The 24075-nt window shown below is 43.0% G+C and overlaps 1 protein-coding gene and 1 long non-coding RNA gene across 2 annotated transcripts; one reads left to right on the top strand and one right to left on the bottom strand.

Moving 5' to 3' along the window:
• Window positions 1–2387: 2387 nt before the first annotated feature.
• kbtbd8 (kelch repeat and BTB (POZ) domain containing 8) lies at window positions 2388–10170 on the bottom strand. The gene is made up of 4 exons (XM_042706309.1): window positions 10070–10170; window positions 7770–7977; window positions 6407–7524; window positions 2388–6030 (listed from the first exon to the last, which is right to left on the bottom strand). Exons 1-4 carry the CDS (start codon window positions 10083–10085, stop codon window positions 5567–5569), a joined length of 1806 nt encoding a protein of 601 aa, XP_042562243.1. The 5' UTR covers window positions 10086–10170; the 3' UTR covers window positions 2388–5566.
• A 92-nt stretch (window positions 10171–10262) lies between these two features.
• Window positions 10263–23698, top strand: LOC122131673. Its single transcript, XR_006152131.1, has 5 exons — window positions 10263–11905; window positions 15758–15794; window positions 21786–21900; window positions 22025–22087; window positions 23227–23698. It is a non-coding gene; the product is annotated as an uncharacterized LOC122131673 (long non-coding RNA).
• The last annotated feature ends 377 nt before the right edge of the window (window positions 23699–24075 follow it).

Here is a 24075-nt window from a genome sequence, read left to right as displayed (position 1 = left end):
CACACATCAGTCCTTACGGCCCGGCGAGGGTCTCCACAGGGTTCATCTCTCTCTCACACATGCTCACACCCTCCCTCAGGCCATCACAACTTTCCTGGACTGGACTAATTAGTCGAAGCGAGTGAAGATGTTCATAAATAATGACTAGCGAAACTCAAGCAGTTTAAGGCTTTTTGTTAAGGAAAGATAAGTAAGGGTGCTTATGGACAAATGGATTTAATTTTTCTGGTAAATATTTGAAAGAGAACAATTTTGGGAGAAATTTACATTACAAAACCATCCAAGAATCCATAGTTAATGGATTGTTGGTCCATTAACTGTCGTTCAACGCACAGCACCAATAGCACAGTAACATCAATAGCAATTATATCTTTTCTTCTCACTGCACCCGAGGTTAAGACGATTGTTGAACATCATCTACAAACAGATCTGGCATGATATTTGAAATGTTCAAACAATCCACAAAGAAACACTAAAGCAACAATGCAAACACATTAGGACCACATTGAAGCAATCAGAACGCTTCAGCTTTTTTCTCTGTCTTCAAGGGGATTACTAGTAAATCACTCACACACAGGCTCCAATACTCCACTGAAAGAAAACTAGGGAACATCAATCACAAGCACATCCAGGCTGTTGTGTGTACTCCCGAAAAAAACAACATGTGTCGCCTCGGCAGGCCTGCAAAAAACGAACCTCTGCAAGGCTGATGATAATTGAAAATTCCAAGTAAATAGTAAGAGGATTACAATTTTGGCACACGCCAACCACTCTGAAAAGCATGTTTACAACTGATGATTAATTTCCTTGAGAAAACACCAATGTCCAGCAGTCTCCCCAGGGCCATTAAGGAATGATTACATACAGTTCCAGCAACACCAAAAAATGTCTTTATCTTTGTGAACTATAAATCATACAGAACTATTAGCAAGTATTACAAGACTCACGGACACACTGTATGTGCTAACCAGTTCTTCACTTGTCAACAAGGGAGGTTGTAAGAAGCAGGATTGGGAAGGTTGGTTTTGAAATGAAATGGGTACAAGTAGCAATGTAGCTATCTTAATTACCTCATCGAAGTAACTGATTACATTTGAGTACTTTCTTTCGCAGAAAGAAAGCAGTGCAAATTAAAACAAGAGAACCAATCAAAAACAATGCTCAAAATATGACTGGGTGATTGGAACCCCACTAGACAGCTCCAATGAAAAGATGCAAAGCGACAAAATGAATGTTATATTCTACAAGCTTTTTACCAAAAAGAATATATCTGGATGTTACCCTTTTGTAATGATCAACACTTTAACTCATTTAATCACATATTTTTTCTCAGTAACTAACGGATTACAATTACATTTATTTTGTAACGAGTTACTTCCCAACCCTGGTTTAAGGACACTTCAGATCCCCAATTATGGAAAGATTTCTGTGCACACCAACATCTACCAGTTTTAAGCTGGCACCATTGGTTTGTCCGCCTCACCGCCTGCATTGTCTCACTCCATGCTTTGTCCAGTGTTGACCCCATCCACTCATAAAAATGACAATGCCTTCCTAGGGTGCCAATGTTATTCCTACCATCCATGACTTCTCACAGCTAAAGTCAAATTTCCTCAGACAAGGTCACCATGTTGCTCCCATGGGAACAGTGGAAGAGGCCACGATGCACTGAGGCTGGATCTGATGTATTCCTCCTGTCTCAGTGTCGTTGCCAAGGACAAAATGATGAAGCCCCATGCCTCTGCTAATACACATGGGAACTGGGGGGGCGGGGGGGTCCCCTTGCCTTTGACTGCCACCGACTTGGACCTACTCAATGCAAAACCATAACTCTGAGCGTGGTGATGGACACCTTTTTGTAACAGCTGTCCTGGCAATTCAAAGCCAGATTTAATAACAATACGGTTAAAATGGACAATGCAGGGTTAATGGGCCTTTGTTCTAAGATCCTCTGTCGCCACAAAGTCCTACTATCTGGGGTAAATAATGAGTTTGTAAATATTGCTGCCATGGAATAGTTCACTTTAACAAGATGCACATTTAAAATATGCCCATTAGCTAGACATAGGATTGCTGACTAGTCTTCATTGGCCAAAATGATCCCTTGCCTGCTGACTTCTGCATTTGTCCCTTGTGTATTAGCATTGTGCTGCAGGGATGATTTTATGTATTAGATTTATAGTAAACTTAATAGATAATGGAGAAATACTGAATCTATCCAGCGGATTGATCGAAGCAATGAACTAGTGTGGATGGAGATGTTTCCAGTGCAGTTAACTAAAACCATATGTGATAGAGCTCTTGGCATGTCCCAAATCTAATGTTCCTCACAATGGACTGTATAAATGGCCTAATCCAACCTATAAATAACAGATTAAATATCAACATTCATTTTATTGTTTTATTCTCAAATTATGTGCAATGTGAAGTTCACAGTAAAGATCAATTAATACCAAAGTTTCATATCATACAACCAAGCAAACAAAAGTGAAAAAAAAAAAATTAAAATAAAAGGAAAAAAACTCACTGGTTATCCACCCTGCTGTGGATCCTCGAGAACGCTTTGAGAGCCAAACAAAGATAGCACAAGCTCTATAGCATTTTGCACGTAAAGCAGGCGACAGCACAAGGTGTATTTTATCCCACTGTTAAGAAGCTTTTTATACAACGGATGACTGGTGTTTGTTGAGAGGTTCGTGTACGGAATTCATATCTGTAATGCTTTGTTGTGTTGTAGTTTATACTGACATTGTGGTGATGCAATCCAAAAACAGAAAATTAAAACTTTTATAATAGCGCGTGTGGTTTTGTTTTGAACGTCTTTCTTTTCCTTTTCTTTCTTTCTTCCTTTTTTTTTTTTTAAACCCCAGAGCAAACTCTTTCACATACCCAAAGTTACGAGTAAATATCGAAAATAGAAAATAATACACCCATCAGAGACATACAAACAAAAAAAAACAAAAAAGAAATCAATCACATCTATTATTCAAGTTGGGAAGGGAAACAAACAGGGTTTGTTAAAAAAAAAGAAAAAAAAAACTGTGCAAGTACAGCAACATATGGTACAGTATAATCCACATAAAACAAACTATTTAAATACAGTACTGTGTTTAACAATAGAAATCCTGAGAGTTGTCCGTTTCTTCGGGTTCCTGCAGCTCTGAGCTTTTCAGCGGTTCACATAGGGTTGGGAGGGAACGATGGATGGGGTAGAGAGGTGGCGAGGGCCCAACCAGCCCTTCCCACAGAGTCACGTGATCGTCGGCAGTCACTGGAGCTTCCCGCAGAGCTTTTTATCTGGCAGGGACGGCAACGAGTGGCAGATGACTGCAAAGCCAAGCTGTGATCCGTCTATCGACTGTTTTCAAATCCTAGCACTCGCTTGCTCTTCATGGCAAAACTAAAAAAAAAAAAAAAAAAAACATAATTTGTTTTCCTTTTGAAAAGGGGTGAAACAGAGCTTCGAGGTTTTGAGTTCTGCTTTCACCACAGGATTGCTTTGTCATCTAAACTGATTGAAAAGACAACTTCTATTATTCACGGATAAAAGGAGTCAGATGTAGTGCAAACTCAGGACCTGCGGGAACCTGCATATGATCCAAACTATTGGAGAAAAAAAAAATGTCGCGCTACAATAAGGGACATAACCCAATGGCTGTAATCACATAACTCTGTACAAGATTGTCAAAAAAGCAGCACCAAAAGTTTTTTTTTTTTCTGTATTAGTTTTCCACGTAGTTCCTCATGTGACGTGTAGAGATGGATGCATGTACATAGACACCACACACAAATCAGGATGATCCTCCATCCTTTGTGAAGGGAGGCTAGGGTGGGGTTTGGGGGAGAGATGTGGTATAATTTGCAGTGGCAAGCCATTTTGAAAGTGGAAAAAATGATTCAGTGCAATAATGAGTAAGACTTTAGAGGGCCTCCGCTTGATACTCCGATAGGCAAATATTACAGACGGCATTCTGTCTCCAGGCCTGCTTTTCATCAATAGGCACAATGACATCCCAGAAGGATTCTGCACTTAAAGGACTCCCAGGGACACAATTTCAAACCGCCATCCAGAACTCCATCGCAAGTGTTTAGTCACACAGATCACGCAGATTCCAAAATCAGCACCATCAAACTTGCAACAATAGTTAATGCACTTTCTCGAAGAATTGAGGAATATGTTTTGTTCACCTTACCCCCCCTGCCCTATTTACACAATTAGCTCCTACTGTTATTGCTACGAGAACCAAACGTTCCAGACCGCAGTTGCGCATTTCAAAGAATGCATTTTGGCCTTTAAGGCGCCCCCGTCTGAACGCAGATATTTTGTTTTGTTAGAGTCAGAGTCAAGTCCAGAGAGCCAGCTGCTGGGAGATGTCCACTCAGACCTAACCACGTTAAAAAAAAAAAACCTCAATACAGATAGAACTCCCTCCTCAATCTTCCCTTCACTCCTTATCTGACAGGCGTGTCACTTCTGTTAGCAAAACCTGTTGCCTGATTTGGAGTCCCCCCCCACACACACACACAGCGACACATTCAGCTGTATTAGTCATTCGTTTCTCTACTCCAATATGGAGACTAAGTAACTTATTTCAACAGATGTTCTGGCTGGTGTAAGTTGTTTTTTCCAAGATGAGTGGGATGTTGAGTGGGACCCAAAATGTCCACCATACTGATTAACAAAACAAACAAACAAAAACAAGACCTAATTCAAAACATAAAAAGTGTGATATATAGCAAACTGGTGAGACATAGGCTATTGCAAACACAAATACATACATAACCAATACATATACATTAAATATATATATATATATATGGTGGGGAAGCATGTTTCACAAAACAGCATGGTGAGCGGCCACTCGCACATCTTGGCAATGCGACAGAATGCACCAAAATGATAACTCACTCCCATCACAACCAAACACACTCAAACCTAAAACATAAAAATCTCAAACTCAAGCCTTAAAAAAAAAAATGGCCACGCAGTAGGAGGCATGGCAAATGATACAAATGGCAAAATGAAGAGAATGTCAGCTACCCAACTGAGAGCACGCCCGCTCAACATACCCGTATGAGTACATATAGCTATATATCCTTTCATATATTTGCTTTTTGTACTTCTGGTGCCAATGCTCTGCATGAGCCATTTCCAGAGGGTGCTCTGTGTCGCCACCCTCATCAACACTGCATGCCAACTGAAGAAAAAACAAAACACCAATCCTACCTTACCTATGTCTTAGACCTAGAAGGATGACAAATGGCTCAAACACACGTTTTGCAAACCATATGATAATTGCACTTATGATTCATTGTACGGCTGTAAAACAAGTAATAGTGTGGATGCCACATGCTCAATGGACAGGCATCAACAACGGCCACTTTTATAAGTGTGCGCCCACAACAACAACAACAAAAAAAAACCCTTTGGACACTCGAACACTTGTTTAAGACTTAAATCCTGACGGTCTCTGTACGGAGACACTCGGAGCAGGGTTTCTTGGAACCCCGTGGCCAAGTAGCACCTCAGGCATGCCTAATGTGGCGATCCCCCTCTCCCCCTGGATCAGAGCACTTTGAGAAGACACTGTGGATAGAGTTTGGCCACCACGCACTCAAAATGGCGGCCCAGATCCCAGAGGCGGTCGGGCGTCTCGTAGACCTTTTTCCATTGGTCGGCCTCGTCGTCGTACTGGTAGAGGGAGTTCTTGCGGCTGGTGCGGAAGACGTGCTCCTCTACCATCACCTGCGTGGCGCGCACAAACAGGTGCAGCTTGCCGCCCAACAAAAGGGCCTTGATGTAGGGGCTGGTGGCCTGGTCGAAGGGCAGGTCGTGACGCTGGCTCCAGCTGTTCAGCTCGATGTCGTACACCTCCAGGGTGAAGGTCCGCTGGTGGTTCCTGCAAACGCCGGCGATGTAGTAGATGCAGTTCTTGTGCAGCACAGCCAGACCCTGGCTCCTTGGGATGCTCATGGGGGTTAAGTGGCCCCAGTAGTCCTTCCGTGGATCAAAGAAGAAGAAGTACTCCCCTGCAAGAGAATGACTCCATGTTACAGACAAAAAACCACCCAAGTAGGTCAGATTGTTACATTTAGAGGTTTTCCTGTAGGCCATGCAAAAGAAGTAGCCTTAAGCCATCACAATCACTACAATCTCTACTTTAGGCCACTGCTCTTGTTCCACATTAGAAAAGCAAATCTTACAAATGCTGCGTATTGAATCTACTGATTTTACTCCATTATATATCCTTTTATTAAAAGTTTAATATTGGATCAACCAATTTTTTCTCAACATGCACATGCTAACACAAGGCTAGAGAAGTAGGTTGCTTTAAAAGGAATAAGCCAGGCTTTAAAGATTTAAAGAATCGGAGGTTCAAATCGAGCGTTGGCTTCACGGTTTCACCTTGCAAGACGTAGATTCGGTCCTTATACTCCACGGCACTGTGAAACTCCATGGCAACGGGCATGGCGCTAACGGCAGTCCAGCAGTTGTCACGGATGTCGTAGCACTCCACCGACTTGAGCGCGTTCCGTCCGTCGCCTTCATAGACGCGCCCGCCCAGTGCGTACAGCTTGCCGCAGCAGTGCACCAGCCGGCACCCGATGCGCGCCCGCAGCAGGGGCGCCCGCTGCAGCCAGCGGTTTCCTGCGTGCTCATACTGCCAGAAGTCACTCTCCGCCCGGTGGTCGATGCACACCTCGCTGTTACTGGGCCTGTAACCGCCAGCGATGTAGATGTCGTTCTCCGAGGTCACCAAGATGCCCACCTCGCGGAGGTCGTTGGGCGGCTTGCACAGCTTGTACACCTTACCCATCAACGTGTCCAGACAAGGCACCGTCTGCTTCTTCCCTGAGTGCTTGTGTGCTGCGTCAAAGCAGATCACCATCTCCGAAGCGGTCATACCCAGCCGCTGGGGGCACCCGTTGGTGCCGTTTAGGCGGCCCTTGTCGACGGGGTCCTTGGGCAGGGCAAGCGCCAGGGCCGGGGGGATACGGCTGCGGAAGGCCTCGTCCAGCAGCGGCAGGCGGATGCACTTGGAGAAGACCTCGGCCAGGTGGGCCTGGCGACCGTCCCGGTCCTGGTCCAGCCAGAGCACCACGCTCTCGTACACATGCTCCTCCTTGGTCACGTTCAAGTCGTCGCTGTTCAGGATGCCCACTAGCTGCTCTTTGGTCAGGTGCAGGAACTCCTGCTCGCCCACCACACACAGGAACTTCTTGCGGATGTAGTCCTGTGAGCGCTCGCACAGCTCCTGGTGGCCGTACGCGTCCGCAAACATGTACACGCCGATGCAGTTCTGCGGGTCCAGCCGGCTTATCATGAACTGGGCGCACTGGTCCTGCAGCGCCGGGATTTGGAAGATACTGGCAGCTGTGAAAAGCGCCTGCACGTTGGACTCGGAGAGGGTGACGCGGGACGTGTAGGCATAGTCCAGGACCAACTGCATGGACTCTGACTCCACGCCAACGATGCGCACCTCTCGCTGGCTGCTCTCTGTAAGGCCACTTGTGAACATGGATCTGCAGAAGAATAACATAAAGGACATTATGAGGCTTTTTATTTTTCATTCTTAATTTTTGTTTAGATTAGTTCAGAGCATTTCACAATTAAGTCAAGCTAACTGGTAATATCCCTAATTTGATAGAAATTGCCATCCTTGAGGTTTATAAAACTTTGGTATTGATGGTTAATAAATGGAGCAAGTGATAACTATAAAGATAGCTTGCAAGAAAGACACTGTTGCTCAGCGTGATCTCATCCTTACCTGAAATAAGGACTAATGGAGGCCAGGACATTTCTGTGACAGGAAAATGTCGTTCCATGGTCCACCTCCACAACAATGTCTGTCAACTGTGCTTCATCATACAGGGCTTTCAGCTGCTGGAGGACGTTACACGCATGAAGAGCGTCTACCCCATTGAAGCTTGTACTTGTTGGAGTTCCATTCTGCACTTGTAACAGCTTTCCGACCTCTGGAGATGTGAGAGACAACAATGGTCATTACTAGGGTTGTCCAACTAACTTGTTAACTTTGATTAATTGATTAGAAAAAAATTATCAATCACATTCTATGATGTAGGCTACAACAGTGGCAGCGGCAGCCATTTTTGATAGATTTAAAAAAACAGTGGCCAGTCTGCAATACGGTAATAGGTTGTAATTGTACTCCCATTGTACGCTTTTGATGTGGATCTATCATCAATGTTTCTGATTGTATTGGTAATTGAATGTTAGGTCTTCAGCCTCATCTTGAAATCATTTTTATAGGCCTAAATCAACTCATTTTCGAGATGGAGATTCCAGATCTTCAGAAATACTCGCTCAAAAACCTCCTGCAACCTCCTAAAAACATTGCATTTGACCATGGTGATGCAAAGTTATAAGGCGCAGGTGTTCTGGCGACAAATAGTAAGATTTGATCAGTGCTTACTGTAGTTGGTGTAATCTTCCTTTACCTAAATTAGTTAACTCGCAACTAGTATTAGACAAACTATAAAATGGATTAAATCACTAATAAAAAAATGTTTTCATTAAATAAAGTTAATTGAAGAATCTGCTGTTTGCCATTAATGTGTGGTGAACATCACACTGCCAAGGCTTGTTTATTTAGTCAATTCACGTCGATAAACGATTTTTAACACTTCTCACAAAAAATGTAATATAATATTAATTTAGAATAATTAATCACAAATCATGTAATTAATTGGATTTTTTTTTTAATTGCTTGACAGCCCTGGTCATTACATTTAAATCACACCAATCTATGCCACTGGGACACACACATATGAGACACATTTTGTGGACTGCTTGATGATACTAATAACACACAGGTCTATTCTATAAATTAAACTTTACACCTTAAACTATGTGAATTAGTGTGATCTTATTGGTACTAGTACCTACACTGCAGCACACTCACTTACTGTGCTCAGAGGGTTCGGAATATGATGAGACAACTTTTGAAACCTATCTGGATCTGTTTAACCACATGTGACTTCACAGAACCCAAAGCCATTGAAGAGTGGATAACTCAAAGAACATATACTTCTGACAATCAACAATGTGAGTTCATTGAGCTGGACATAAACAGTCGTTCAATTAATAAATTAAACTGAATGGCTAAACACAAACTTCAAGGGGGTTTTGCAAAATAAAAGTAACATGAACTTATACAACCGATTTTACACAACTTGCCTGAACTGACAAAACAAATGTGGCAATGAGATAATGGAGTCAGCGGATTTCAACAGCTTGCTATATAGCTTGCTGGCTAGCCTTCAAGCGTCAAACCAGTCAACAGCAGCTAGCAAGACACAACTGATACCATCTATCTGGCTAACTAACGTTGGCTGCCAATACTTAAAAAGCTAAACAGCTAGCTACTGTGTTTACCTCAACGACTTGCACAGCTGTAACGTTAGCAAAGTTATACAGCACGACTGAGTGAAGTGAGTGTTAGTTACGATGCAGTAATGAAACTAATGGAGGTCAAATAGGCAAGACAGTCAGATGCCCCACAGCTACAACTTGATAGCCAGATGTTAATAAGTTATTTGGGCAAGGAATTCGGTGGCTATAGAGCTACTATTTGCTAATCCGACTGGACAAGACGTCCCAAAGTTAGCAAGCTAATACTAGCCAGCAACGGCTAACAAATACTTTGCTGGCTATAGACTTGCATTACACAAATCAAACTGCCTGATACATGTTACATCAGGAGATTGACAGCACTGTGGCTACGTACAACACGGTCCATTATTTCTTAATCTCAAAAATATAACAAATGAGGTTGAGTGTTAGGGTACAATGTTTACACAATAGGCAGTCGTGGTTGGCAAGTTAGCTGGCTAACTAGCTATCGAGCTAGAACCACACTTTTCAACTGATAAGGTTACAACCATTCATTTTGAGTTGGTCAATGTTCCGTTAAATGACCATACGTGCCAAAAGATTTCACAATGAACAAATTCTAAACCACAAATTATGCTTTCATAATAATATGTTAATGTTTAAAATCCTTTGATAAGTTTAAATCTTGAAGTGAAACAATTAAGACGCTCAAACCTCCCCCGGCAGCCATTCTCGCCCAGTCTGTCTCGCTGCAGATAGTAAAACCAGACGTCACTAGTGGATCTGAGCCCCGGAAACAAGCACTATCCAATCGTTTCTGTCGAAGTGAAAAGATTAACCAATGGCGTTTTACTCCACTAAACTTGGAGAAATGTATTTCGACACAGTAACTGGCCTGTGAAGGCTACAGGTGCCGGAATGAATCCCGATCAATTATCTTGACAGGTAGCTTACAATCTTGATCAATGCAACGTAACTTTTCTTAAGCTTGGGAGACGTTCCTTCTCACAGTCAAGGTATAATTTTCAAGTTTAAATACACGTTTTTAAAACGTGTAGCATAGGTTTACTTCAAACTAAGATTATCATTAAAATCATAGTTACGGAGCCCCTCTGATGACATTGGTGAGAGAATAATATTGCAACGTCGAACGGAACGAATTGCAAAATCAATTTTTTGGCTTCGAGCTTATTATTAATGGCACAACTGCCTAGACTGATTCAGAAGGGCAGGAATGTCAGACATAAATAAGTTACTGACGATGTACTGATGCATAACTAACACAGGGGCTAGCACTGGCATTTATAACATGATACACAGACTAAAATGATAACAGTAATGCATGCTAACATTAGCAGGAAAAGGAGACACAGCAATATCCTAAAGCCAGACACTTAAACACAGCATTAGACCGGTGACGGGTGGAGCACCAAGACCTGCAGGATGTTGTGATGGCCCCCAGGAGTCTGCCACCATCGATACAGGAGCCCATCCTGGTTGGTGAGGCAGGGCCACTGCGAATAGAGAGCCTTGGTCAGGATACAGTGCTGAGACGACAGCCCAGGGTCACTGCCTGCCGCTGCTGGGGTGGAGAGCCACAAAGCTACCACCACTGGAGTTGCCGCGTCCCGGTCGGTGCTGCGCTGACAAAGCCGGCACCTGTCCTCCAGATAATCTGCATTGGCGTCCCAAAGGCGTCACCGGGGCGAGTAGCGTTGATGGAGAGTGACGGTAAGGCTTCTCTGGAAGTGGCCAGCAGCGTGGCGCACCACGGCTTCAGTGCCCAGAATTAGCCTGGCTCCCCACGCATCCACTGTGGCCCCCCCACAGATTCAGCCCAATGATGCATGTCCTGGATGTTGGGCAGCCAGAACGGGTGGTGGTTCCTGCAGTGACTTCTTCCCTTGCATCTGTGCTCGCTCTCCTATGACCGTGGCTACACAGATCGCGGTTGTATTCCAGCCCTGTGGTCTGGGCTCACGTGTTCTGGGCAGTGTTTTCCGGGGCGGACCATGGAGATGGTGGACACCGTGTCCACCAGATCCCGGTAGGAGGTGCCTTCCAGGTCACAGTCAACACAAAGTGCACGTGCTCGACCAAGCCAGCTGAGCCTCTGCTATGTGCTTATCAGTGGCTGGAGTGCTGGTGCTAGGCAATGGCTTGCGACATGCCCTGGTTCTCTGCAGCACCCTTTAGATTGCTCTGCCGCTCTTCGTGGTCCCTGCCTCGGTCACTGGGGAACTGTAGCATTGGCTTGTCCCGGGTGTCATCTTCGAAGACCTGCTGGCCAGCTGGGCCACTCTACCAGCTGAAGATCTGTAAGGACTTGCAGCGCTTTGCCCTTCAGAGCGAGAGCTACCTGGACGCCTGTTTCCTCTGCCGACCAGGTGATTTAATCTGTGAGTCTTGCAGATAAAACAAGACTTGACAGGTACAGTCCTGGTCCAAGACACAGAGTGCAGAGGAAGAGCCAGAGGAAGAACAACAGAGAGAGGAGAGAGTGTTTAACACTGGCGAAATCCATTGATCGTCACAACTCTTCCTAAACGGGTATATGGTTTCTATTTGATAAGATACATAAAAAGCCAATAGCTAGGGATGGGCATGAGTAACATTGCTGTTCAGTATTCATTCAGGGTATAGATCAATTGTGTTCATAATTGAGTCCATTTAGAGTCAAACTTGCAGTGTCTGTCGTATATTTCTGTCACGCTGGTTGTTGCCGAGGTAGTAGCCGTGGCCCATCGTTCCTCCGGTATGACTGATAGCAGTACATTAGTGTGTGTTAGCATGACAGCGTTAGCCAGCTCTACTTGGGATCACTTCACCAGCTGTGTTTCAATTACTCACTGCCTTGATAACCCAGCAGCACACATACCACAGAGTATGAATGTGAGTACTGGAATGTTTTAACTACTGAAAATTCCCATCCCTACTAGTAGCAGTGATAAATTAGTAAAGGCTAGCTAACCTTAGCTGAAGCTCAATGAAAAAGAGGCAACTTGGCATCTTTCTTAAAATCCTGGGTTTTTAGCTTTCAAAGCTATTTACCCACATTTATTTACTACGTCTCTGATAATGGAGCTTTTTAGAAAGATGCAGAGGCTTTTTTGGTCGGGTAAAATGAAACATTATCTCTGTTGGTCCAGTTTGTTGTTACCTCGTTTGTTTACTTTGCGATGGTGGTCACACACTGTGTTCGCATTCTTACCTGGCAACCTGGTGGGTCAAAATGGCACTGGAGCAATGGGCAGTGGGCGGAATCACACAGGCCAGAACACAAACAGATGTTCCACTCCGGAACAGACATTTTAAAAGGAGAATATACTGGCTGTAGCTTTGTTGTCGGAGAAGCCAATATTTCCTTAATATTTGATGACATATCATGTTCATTTTATGATTTAGTACAGTAAAAGTATTACATATTGGTCCTCTAAGACATAATTATAGTCTTTAAATAATCAATAGGGAGTAGCTTGTTAGGACAGACCTCTATACCCGCTAATCAAAGATCTGCAGGAATGTTATTTATCTGATGACAAAAAAAAAAAAGAGGTGAGTGGCGGTGGAGTCTGAAAAGTTCCTGGATCATTTGGATCCAGTAAGCCCTGTGCTGCCAAGAGCTTAGAGTTCTTCATGTAAACAACAAGCTGACCAAACCATTTAGATTGGTCCGCATAGCTATACCATGTAGAATTCTCTAGAATATTTCCAGGCACTGAACGTAACAGTGTTCGCAGTGGAGCATAATTCCAGACCAACATATCAGAATAAGCTTGCAAAGGTTCGTTAAAAATCTTATGTGCGTAGAGGCTGTCAAAACCCCCACTGCTTCTCACCTTTTTGTTAATCAGTCAGTTCTTGATGGGCAAGTCACTCTTCTGCATGGCTGCTCTAAGGGCCCCTTTTGGCCTGTCAAACATGAAGTTTCTCCAATGCTCTGGAAATGTCTTTCCCCCTTTAAAAACATTACATTAGTATCTTGTCATACTAGGTTTGGGAGGGTGCAGGGTGTCCATGGCGATACAGATTCAGATTGGTCTTTTGAGTCTCGCTGTACCAGCTTACTAGTTGTCTGCATTGGTGTTGTCTGCAATAGAATGGTATCCAATGATATGTGCGACGAGCATTTCAAATGTGAAAATCACCTTTAAGTAAATTCAATATTGCCCATTTTATACTGTATATAAAATAATGAAGAGGCCCAATATGTGGGGACACATGTGCAAAATCTAATAATGGAAACTATTATTGTCTGTCTGCCAACCTTTTCAGAGGTACAGCTTGGTATATTGAACATATAGCTGGTAGCTGTTGATGTGCTTGATCCAATTAGTCCGCACATAGAGATAGTTTTCAGACAATTAATTATATAAATGTTCTTAATTATCTTAAAAATATAGCCAGAATCAAAGGTTTCGTGGTCCAGAAGCTTGCCCACGCCTTTATTTCCAGTAGAGTGGGCTTCTGCAATGGTCTCTTAACTGGTCTGCCTAAAAAGACCATTAAACAGCTGCAGCTCATTCAAAATACTGCTGAAAGATTTGTATCCAGGTCCAAGAGAACAGAGCACATTACTCCAGTTCCAAAATCTTTACACTGGCTTCCACTTAGAACAGAATATACTTTAAAGCGCAGTCTATAAATCCCTGAATGGTTTAGGCCCTGAATATGTCTATTATATGTTTAAAGAATAGAAACTGAGTGAACCTAGATCCATGGACTCAGGTCAGCTAGTAGAGCCCAGAGCCCTGTTATGCTGCATACAAATGGAACAAACCACAAGAAGATCTTAGATGTGCCCTAAATATAGCCATTTTAAAATCCAGGCTGAAAACATGTGCCTATAATTGAGCTCTTAACTTAATTTTCTTACTGCACCTTACTTGTAGTTATAGCACTTATCTTTCAATTATATTACTCTCTTTTAATTACTACTTATGTACTTTGTACTCTCTTTTTAATTCAATCATATTTTATCGTTTAATTTTTAAATCTTTTAATTAGATACTTTTCACTTCGTTTTTATTTTCCATTAGATGTTCCTTTTGCTTTTATTTATGTAAAGCACACTGAATTGCCTGTGTATGAAATGTGCTACATAAATATACTTGCCTTGCCTGGCCTAAATGAAATTGGAATTTATGAATTGTTGGCAACATGAGATGGATTGCTTCATTACATACTTGAATAAATCATGTTTAATTGAGACAATTCAAACAAATAAGGTTGCCGTGCTTTGACAGGCAGGTCACTAATTGGCACATGGAGATTGCATGCACTACACGTAGAGTACTCTCTGTGTAGCACCTTGAAGTGGACTAGGCTGGGCTCTGCTCGCTAACAGTGCAGAGGGGTGGAGGCTTCTATCCTGGAGTCAGAAATGATGTTTCCCCAGCACCACTGGTTCCATGCTGTGTTCTTTCTTTCCTTCTACACTTTCCAGGTCAGGGCATCTGTTATTTGCCCAGCATCAGGAAGCCTTCCTCTCTCTCTTTCTCTCTCTCGCTCTCTCTCTCTCTCTTTTCTAATGATTATCAGCATTGCACAGAGTGGAAATCCACTCAAACACCTGTACCAGCCATCCAGCGCTGTAAAATGATAGAAAAAGAGTCAAATAAAAAAGAACGGCAATCCGCACAATCGATTTCACATTTTTCTGCCCAATATCGCTTTGCTCAGCTTTAGTGTACGCTGTGAAATTGGCCCCGACTGCTCAAAAATGAAGGGAAAAAGGGCCTCCCTGGGGTTCTGTTCTTTAATGACACCTTTTGCTTAGATTTACCTCTATGGGCTCTCCTTTTCTTGATAGGTAGAATCTGATGTTATTATATAGGTGCACTTTATCATCGTATGTCGCCACCAACAGTGTGTTTATTAATATAAAGTGCTTTCAGAATCCGCCAGGCTGTTTTGAAATCTAAAGGTTCAGTTTATGCCGTATTCCTGAATACATGAGCCAGTGCAGACCAAAAAAGAAAATGTGGCTGTGTGGGTCGATGCGTTTTCCCTTGACATACCATCACCGAAGTAATACCTTGCCTTATGTCAAAAATAAGCTGCATAGTTTTGCCATAATGTTCATTACAATCTATAGACAGATTAAAGGACAGATAGAATGTTTATTGCATGCATCTATTAGTAAAACACAGCCTTTCTTCGGGGAATAATAGTGGGAATAATGATTGTGCTGATTTTTCTTGGTTTTGATACACTCCACACTTAAGATACAAAAAAAAATAAGATACAAAGGTAAGGTTGCTTTGGATCTGGTTTGGTTGGTTTGCAACTGTGCTTTTAAGTTTTGTTCACAAATGAAATCTCATATACTGTATATGTACTCATATATGATCAGATGTTCTTGATCTTGATTTTGACCAAGATAAATCATGTTTTTCTCAGTAGGCTACTGGAGAAGGCTGTGACACAATAAGAAAAGGTATTTCCCCCCCGACTTGGATTGTTTATGCATTATGTATGTTTTTATGAGGATACAAAAAAATACATAACCTTCTTTTTCCCCTCTGAGGTTCCCCTCAGACTTTAATCACGGATGTGCATAACACATTCCAAAAACTATACACAGTGTTTGCACACACGTGAGTGAGTCTTGAGAGGAGAAATTGTACTTTGACGACGAATCTTTCCAATCTTGACTTGAAAAGCTCTTCTCTTGGGGTGAGAGACAATCTTCCAGAACCTCCTGCATGGTTGAGAGAAGGGGATAAGCGGCAAAGCCCTGGGCACGAGCCATTGAATTGCAGAAAAGACGAGGGAATGAGATGGAATACAAGTGGGACAGGAGGCAGGGGGTGTAATTGTAGTTTAAATGTGTGTTTTTGTCAGAGGTGGGGGGAATAGGTTATTATATGCCTCCAGGGACCTTGAAGAGAACGCCTGTGGATGTTCTGAAGAGCCTACCAGTCGCCCCATGGCTACCATGCCACCCAGGATGAGACAAATAGAAGCACAATGGGAGACTGCTGTAAATACCAACCCAGAGTTCCCGCTTCATGTTTAAAAAGTGCCTCTCTACCCCCTATCTGAACAGGCAAATGAATACGGGAACATCTGCTCTGGGCTCTAGGCTCTGCCATCATTCACAGTGCAATCCCCAAGATGGAAAGGCCTCTCCCTCTGTACCTGTTGATAAAGCTGTTTATTTTTTCATTGGTCATTAATCAAATCAAAGTAGAGCTCATACAATGAAAGTTAATTCAATGTTTTTGTTACATACAAAATGCAACAAGAGGCTAGTCAAAGGCCCTAGGTCCTAGCCTATTTTTTTATGTTTGTGCTGGTTGTCTTTTGTCTTCAACAGGCAGACTAGATTTAGAGTAACTCAGAAAACTGCATTCTAACTCTCAACTTCCTTAAGACATCATCATCTTTACTGACTACCCACTGAGCACAAGCGTAATTGGATAATATGAAAGAACGCCAATAAGTCACATTTTCGTCACATGCTGAGCACATCTGTTCCCTCTTGATAAGAAGTAATCTATTGCATTCCCAAAATCAAACTAGCCACAGATGTCCATCCAAGGTGTCTCTGTCAACTTCCACTCATTTGAACCAGTGTGCGCAGCCAGATAGCGAAAACAGACATGCACAATAATGGACGGACGTGCTGATTGCCTGATTGGCCACAGAGAAAGCCAGCAAGTGGGTGGTGAGTCTCAGCACGGGCTAGCGCTCGCTTGCATTCTTTCAGCGCTCTAACTTTTGAAACACTTCATTAAGCCGGGTGACCGTACCTCAGCTGTCCTTCAGGTTGTTAAAGCAAACAAATAAGGCAAAGTGGCCTGCTGTGAGGTCGAGCCATTTGTTCCACTTGTCCGGCTGATGGATTCAGTTTTATAAAATCCGGCTTTATTTAGCCAGCTACTAATTGCGGAGGGGTGGGAAAAAAGAGAAAAGCACACATCTATACAGTACTTTAGCGACCTCTCTCTCTCCATCCCTCTCTCTCTCTCTCTCCATCCCTCTCTCTCTCTCTCTCTATTTCTCTCTCTCTCTCTATTTCTCTCTCTCTCTCCCTTTCTCCATCTCTGTCATTCTCATCTTCTTCACAGGCCATGTGTCCCACACGATGGTTCAGCTCATTTGATGCAGGGGGGGGGGGGTTGCAGTGGACGCCCAGCTGGGAGGTCCAGGTCTCTAATAGCGGAATCGGATTAGAGAACTCCCAGCGTGCACCATGCACCCATGTGTGAAAGCTCTGGCTGTCATCAATATTGAGGCGGCGGCACGGGGAGATCCATCAGCAAATCCGATTGCACACTGAGAATAGTGGGGTCCCAGCAGAAACGAAGATGGTGTGGGAGGTCTCTCTCTCTCTCTCTCACTCTTTCTCTCTCTTTTTGCATTATACTGTTCCCCGGGCAAGTATTCTCCATCATGTCAACGTAATGTACCACACAGAGGCAATCATACAGCCCCCGAGCCCTGCACTGACTGCTTAGCGGAGAATCATCTCTGCCATGCAGCAAGTGTGCACCAGTCAATATGATCTCTTCCTCCCCAATATGTTGCAAAAGTCTTCATCACATCTTTCCCCCTAGGGGATGCCATAACCTTTGACATTTTGGATGTGTCCAGGATTTTCTCCCAACCCTTTTTGACAGTCTAGTTTTCCACTTTTTTTTTCATCGCAACTAACCATGGTCACATCTGTTTATGTCATATTAGTTTATGCCTATATAGGTTTTCTGAAATTAAAATTTCCCCTCACAGAATTTTCAGTTGTAGCTATTCACAGGCCTTAAAACAGCAACCTGTTTATGTCCACTCGTACAGTGTTTGAGAAATGGCAGGGGGGTGGGGGGGGGTGCTTGTGTTTTCGCATAAAGTGCTGACAGGAGGGCATGGGCGGGTATTATCATGTGATTGATTAACCGAACGGCCAGCCCGAGGGGCTGACACAGCGCCGAGTCAGATGAGAATGTTCCGGTCCAAGATCAGCAGCGCGTGCATGTGGATGTGACTGCTGCAGCCGAGGGCTAACTCAACCAACCACTTCAGCAAGGACAAAGCACTTTTAGCCAGGGAGCGACCTTGAATGTCGCTCGGTTGCAACAGCACAATTATGTGTATCATTTATCGGAAACAAATGACTAATGGAGGACATAATGTTTGTTGACTTGCATGGGAAGATTTGTATTTATTCCAGACAGTACAGAGAGGCTGAGGGATTAGTTGTTTGGAGATAAGCGCCGCTAAAAATCACTCCTCTGCATTGTGGCAAAAAAAAGCAGATTAATCAGTACTGGTTGTTCTTACATCACGCTATTCTTTATCCAGCACAATCATGCACAATCAGTGCTTCCTGATTGTGACTTGTAGTTGTTTTCTTTTTGGCACATGCAGGCGCAGATATAATTTGATCCACCTTCGCATATTTATTACCGCCTGAATGTTCTGGTCCAGTCTCCCCAGTGTTGACAGTCACTGGGATTAGATCCAGCAGCCCTTCCCTGCCTTATGCTAATGCCAGAGCACGGCTCCCAATTTAGCTGACTTCTCAGACGAAAATAAACAGTTTGTTAAAGTAGCAAATAACAAAGTTACTATTCAATCACTTAAGATTCCAAAAGACAAAAATTGCACAATGAAACAAGTTTTTTTTTTTTAAAGTTCATTTAAAACATGAATTTAAAGATGTATTTAATGTTTCTCATATTTGTTTACTGTAAAAAAAAAAAAAAAACAATGTTGCCTACTTGCCTCCAGTATGGCATATTTATTTATGTTTTTAGATTATATTTATAGACCACTATAGACAACCCTTGTGTACTTGGAATGTATTGATTATTGCCTGCCACAGTCACTGCTGCGTGGTGCAAGGTAGCTCTGACTTGTATGTAGAGTAAGTCTCCAGAAAACCAGTCGGTGGCTACAGTGTGGGATCTGATGGGTCACTGGAGGTCTCCAGCAGGGGTCCAGCTGTGCTTGACACTGAAGTCAAGAGGAAAAGCCTGTGACCTGTGTGATGCCGGACCCAGCTCTTGGACCTGGAGAGGGAGAAAGAGGGCAGAGGGCATAAGCAAAACGCACCAGTGTCGATGAAGAAACTCTCAACATCAAAGGGCTCATCTTCAAGATGCCTTGCAAGTGGCAACAGAAAAGCTGTGAAAGATTGGCTGCAAACCTCAGGTGCTCTCAGTGTGTGCATTATGACTCGTGACATGGTTTGGCCCTCTCATCTCTGTCTCACTACCCTTAACATGTCTCGGTCAAAGGGAAGCAGTGGACATAAGATGAATTTAACATGTATTGAGTGGGTTAAAAGTGATTAGGGATTGTATTGATGCCCATCAAATTCTTTACACCGAAAAGTAATGTTAAACTAAATGAAATTATGTCAGTTGTTTTTTTACTTAGTCATTTTTCTATCAATCGATTGAGTACTGTATGGTTAAGGTGGAGACTGTATTTTAGAATTTAGTGGTAATTCTAATTAAATAAAAAGATAATTATTATATTATATTATTAATATATCTTTTTATTTAATTAAATATAATATATAATATTTATATATTATATTTTATTTCTTGATTTCATGTTGATTTAAGTATTCTTTTTTGTCTTTCTATCTGAAGTCAATCTAAATTCCAGGTTATGAAGAGATTGTCATGGATTTGTTTTGATAAATGTTGGTTACAAGCAACATTAGAAGAGTGGATGGGATGAGATGGTGTTGAGGACAAATGGTATCCCCAGTGCATATACAGTATGTGTAGATGAGAGGAGGGGTGAACTAAACACATATATGAATCTTAGCTTTAAAATATATTTCATTGTAACAGGTTGCTTTAAGGATAGTGTGTGTACACTAACATAATATCCTGCTGTTTATACTGCCTAAAGTCTATCTCTACTGTCCATCTGAACAATATAATCAAAAATAATCACAGCCAAAGCTCCCAAGGAGTGGGTATTACCGGAGCAGACGCCCATGCCACTTCTGAGCTCAGACTTTTTGCACGGTGTAAAGCCAGCAGGAATACTAATGAGGGAGCTTTGTGTGTCAAAGTCACTGACCTGAGGTGCAGAAGATAAAGCACCCAGGAGCCTGTGCAACGCAGTGTGCAACTGTCAGCTGCGAGGCAACACACAATACAATACGCCGTATCACTTTCATCCTGCAGTCGCCTAAGAGTCTTCATTAGGGAACATATCATTAATGTGCAAATGGTCTGGGCGCAAATCATACCTGTGCACACATAAAGCATTTTGGAGAAAAGGGAAAGGGGAGCATCTATCCTGTCAATCTCAAGTAACTGAATCAAAGACTAGAGATGTGGCCCTTGTCTGCTTGGCCATGTCAGAGGACTGTGGCTGGGAGGTAATTAAGCGTTCAGCCTGTGAAGCCATCTCCACACCAGGGACTGGGGCTGCAGCTTCTGCCCTGAAGAGAAATAACTGGATTTGTGCTGCAATCAGGACGGCAGAGCTTCACGTTGCATATTCTTTCGATAGCTTGTCTATTTTTTCTTTAGATATTTATTTGTATTCTTCCTCTTTCTCTCTCTCTCTCTCTCCCCCTCTCTCTCTCTCTATCTCTCTCTCTCTCTCTCTCTCTCTCTCTCTCTCTCTGTCCTGCACTCACATGTGATACTGCAGGGTTTGTTTTTGTTATTTTTGTTGGTGATCATTGAGACTGTAGTTTGCAATAATATTCTTCTCTCTGTCTTCTCTCTGTCTGAGAATATGTATGTCTTTGTGAGCCTGCACTGAGGCATCAGCAGCCAGGATGAGTGACAGAGTGATGGAGGGGCCTCACAGGCCGGTCATGAACCAAACTCCACTAATCACCTCAGAGATAAAGCCCCAGTCTTCATTTCAGTCGGGACCAAAACAGAGTACATTTTGCCACCGGAATGAACCCCGTTCCCGTCTGAGTCTTCCCATGTATGATACAGAAATCTGTCTTATAAACACTCCCATTTACTCCTCTACTCTGCATAATGCATGGAAGCAGCTCGTTGTGGGTCCCAGTGAGGGATGCAGATGATTCCTCTAATTCCGGCAACAGAGGCGATCTGTCCGGATTCAATCAATCAATCAGTCATTTGAACACTGCATTCTTCTTACATAATTCATATTCGTGGAAGCTATTTAGGCCACTGTTGATGATTGGGATCCAGCAGACACGACTTCATTTTGATTATGAACATGAGACTGTCAAACAGAATTGAAATTATGTTTACGGTTCAAGTCATTCTTTTATTTTTTTACAGCTTGCATTCAAAGAGAATTGAAAATTGAACAGATAATTTAGTTCTTAGTTTCAGTTTAGTGCCAGAGTGTTTTAATCAGAATGCTTAATCATTTTGGCCAATCAAATTATGGGGGAAAAAAGTGTTTCCAATGTCTTCTATTAGCTCGCTGCATGCATGTATTGTTTGTTGTGTCGTCTCATTTTTAGTTGAATCTCTATCATCCCCTGGACACCAAGGTGAATTTGCCAACGCTGGCTGCGGCGTCCCCTTGACTTGACTGGAACTCTTTGGAAGAGCAACATTGCCATCTAACACTCTGAGGTGGAATGACAAGCACTGACATCACCCAACTGTACACCTTTCTATGAATTTGATGACTACATTTTAAAAGTAAAATCCACCTCTCTCAATTTTCATAAATAATAAATGCCCACTTTGCTGCCAGGTCGGTGAAACCCGCAATGAGCTTCATGTAAAAGCACAAACGAACGGTCCAGCCGAGATCCATGTAAGTGCTGGGGAAACCTAACTCAGTTGTGTGTGTGCGTGTGTCTCTGTAATGAGTCATTTAAACCATACAATACGAATGGCAGCTTCTGATTACTTCACAGATGCGGTATCTGGAACACCATCCAACCTTACTCCCCCCCCTCCCCTCCCCTCACCTCTCCCCCACTAAACACCATCGCCCCCCAGCCTGACACACTCTGCCACTTAGCATGCACGCTCTAAGACCAGCCAGGCCTTGGCATCATGCATGAGGTGTGAAATTTATTCAGCTGGCCCACATTGTGGAGCCATTTGCCCAGCCACATATTTGCATGTGATGCGGCAGTGGTGGCCATAAAACTAAAATAATAATAATAATAGTAACCCACATCAACGAGGGACCGACCTCCCAGTGGAGCTAGGGATGCATCTTGTTTAATTTGTCTGGGTCTAATATGGCGGAACTGCTTGCTTGTAGCGCACAGGCAGGAGCAGTGAAGTATTATGCTGGTAGGGTAAAGCGTACGCATGCTGTAGATAATTAAACATGTGTCAGACATAGGCTGCCGTGTATGTCCTCCCATAACTCAGTTTGGTCAGGTGACAGCCAACACCTCCACCACCCGTTCACTGACACACGAGCATACTCATGCATACTGTATACACATGCATCCAATATACAGACACAGACACAGACACACACACACACACACACACACAAACTTGTGTGCTTACCTACATATTGCATGAGTTGATTTGTGTTTGTGTGTGGGAGTCTGGAGTGCCTGTGTGTGTGTGGGGATGTGTGTACGAACGTGCATGTTTCCAGAGTAAAACACTCATTAATGCACATTCACATACAGTAGTGGCGAGGGCTTTTGATAAGGGGGAAATTAAAAACTCAAGGAATTTTCACAAAGCAAATTGGCTTTCCATTAAGAGGCAGGCGGCGTGGGGGCTCTGTGTGCACGTGCCCAGCATAACCACTCTGTTCAAAGACAAAAAACAAGAACACATTCAAATAAAGGAACAAAAACACTTGTGATAAATTGATAATTTTTTTGTATTTCTCACACAGCTCCCTGAGCACTGAGAGAGAGAGAGAGTCGAGCACAGGCTACCCCCCTTTTACACATGACTTTCTCTTTTCCCTAACAGGCAGTGACAGTTGGAGATGAAATAGAAATTTCTATATCAAACACCTACACAAAGGAGTGATGACCTTTGATCAAACGGGCGTTTGATGTTTTGACATGGAAATTTGCATCCGGGCAGCCCCTGACGCGGACAGCACGGCACAGGGGCTAATGACTCTGCCCCTGCCAGAGATGCGGAGAGGTCAGGATCCTTTTAGGAAATAACAGTCACTTTCATCCCACGGCATCGGTAGGATCAGCATCTTGTTTGAAGTGAAATCAGACAAAAACACATGCTCTTTAACTAATTACCAGCATCTCCACGGTGATAGTGCCACTGAGACTCTCCACTGCGATCTCATTTGGATGAAAGACAGCAATGATCAACCTCAAAGGAGTGCGAGCAGCGGAATGTTCAAGAAGGTTGTAAGGAATGCGTTTTCTTTTTCTTTTGTGATGTGCTTTACAATTGAGAATAAAGTAAAATCAGTGCAGTCATGATGTTTTGATTCATTTTCACAATGTGAAGGACAAATGGTGATGAGCTGACACTCATGTCACCTGATACACTGACCTATGCGTCTGACCTATGCCTATGAGTCTTATACTGTATATATATATGGTAACTTGATTGGTGCAAGCTCAAACTGAAAAGAGAAACCGAGCGTGTGTTTTATGACGTTTTATGCTAGCATGACATTTTTCAAACTTCAGATCAGTTCACAACAGCTTTCTGAGAAAAGTGCATACAGCTTAATGCCTTTGATCGGGTTCTGGCTGGAGATACAGAGTACATGCATTTTTACTTTATACAATCACCTCAGTGTGCCAGATCACGCCTGTCAGCCGAAGGTTACTTTTCCAATCATAA

The sequence above is a fragment of the Clupea harengus genome, unplaced genomic scaffold (genome assembly GCF_900700415.2).
Source record: "Clupea harengus unplaced genomic scaffold, Ch_v2.0.2, whole genome shotgun sequence".
Lineage (NCBI taxonomy): Eukaryota > Metazoa > Chordata > Actinopteri > Clupeiformes > Clupeidae > Clupea > Clupea harengus.
This window is presented reverse-complemented; position numbering and strand designations above follow the sequence as displayed.

Coding starts and splice junctions, on each gene's coding strand:
- kbtbd8 (XM_042706309.1), bottom strand. Junction 7,525..7,769: donor TCCATTAGTCCTTATTTCAG/GTAAGGATGAGA, acceptor ATTCTTCTGCAG/ATCCATGTTCACAAGTGGCC. Junction 6,031..6,406: donor CCGAATCTACGTCTTGCAAG/GTGAAACCGTGA, acceptor ATTCTCTTGCAG/GGGAGTACTTCTTCTTCTTT.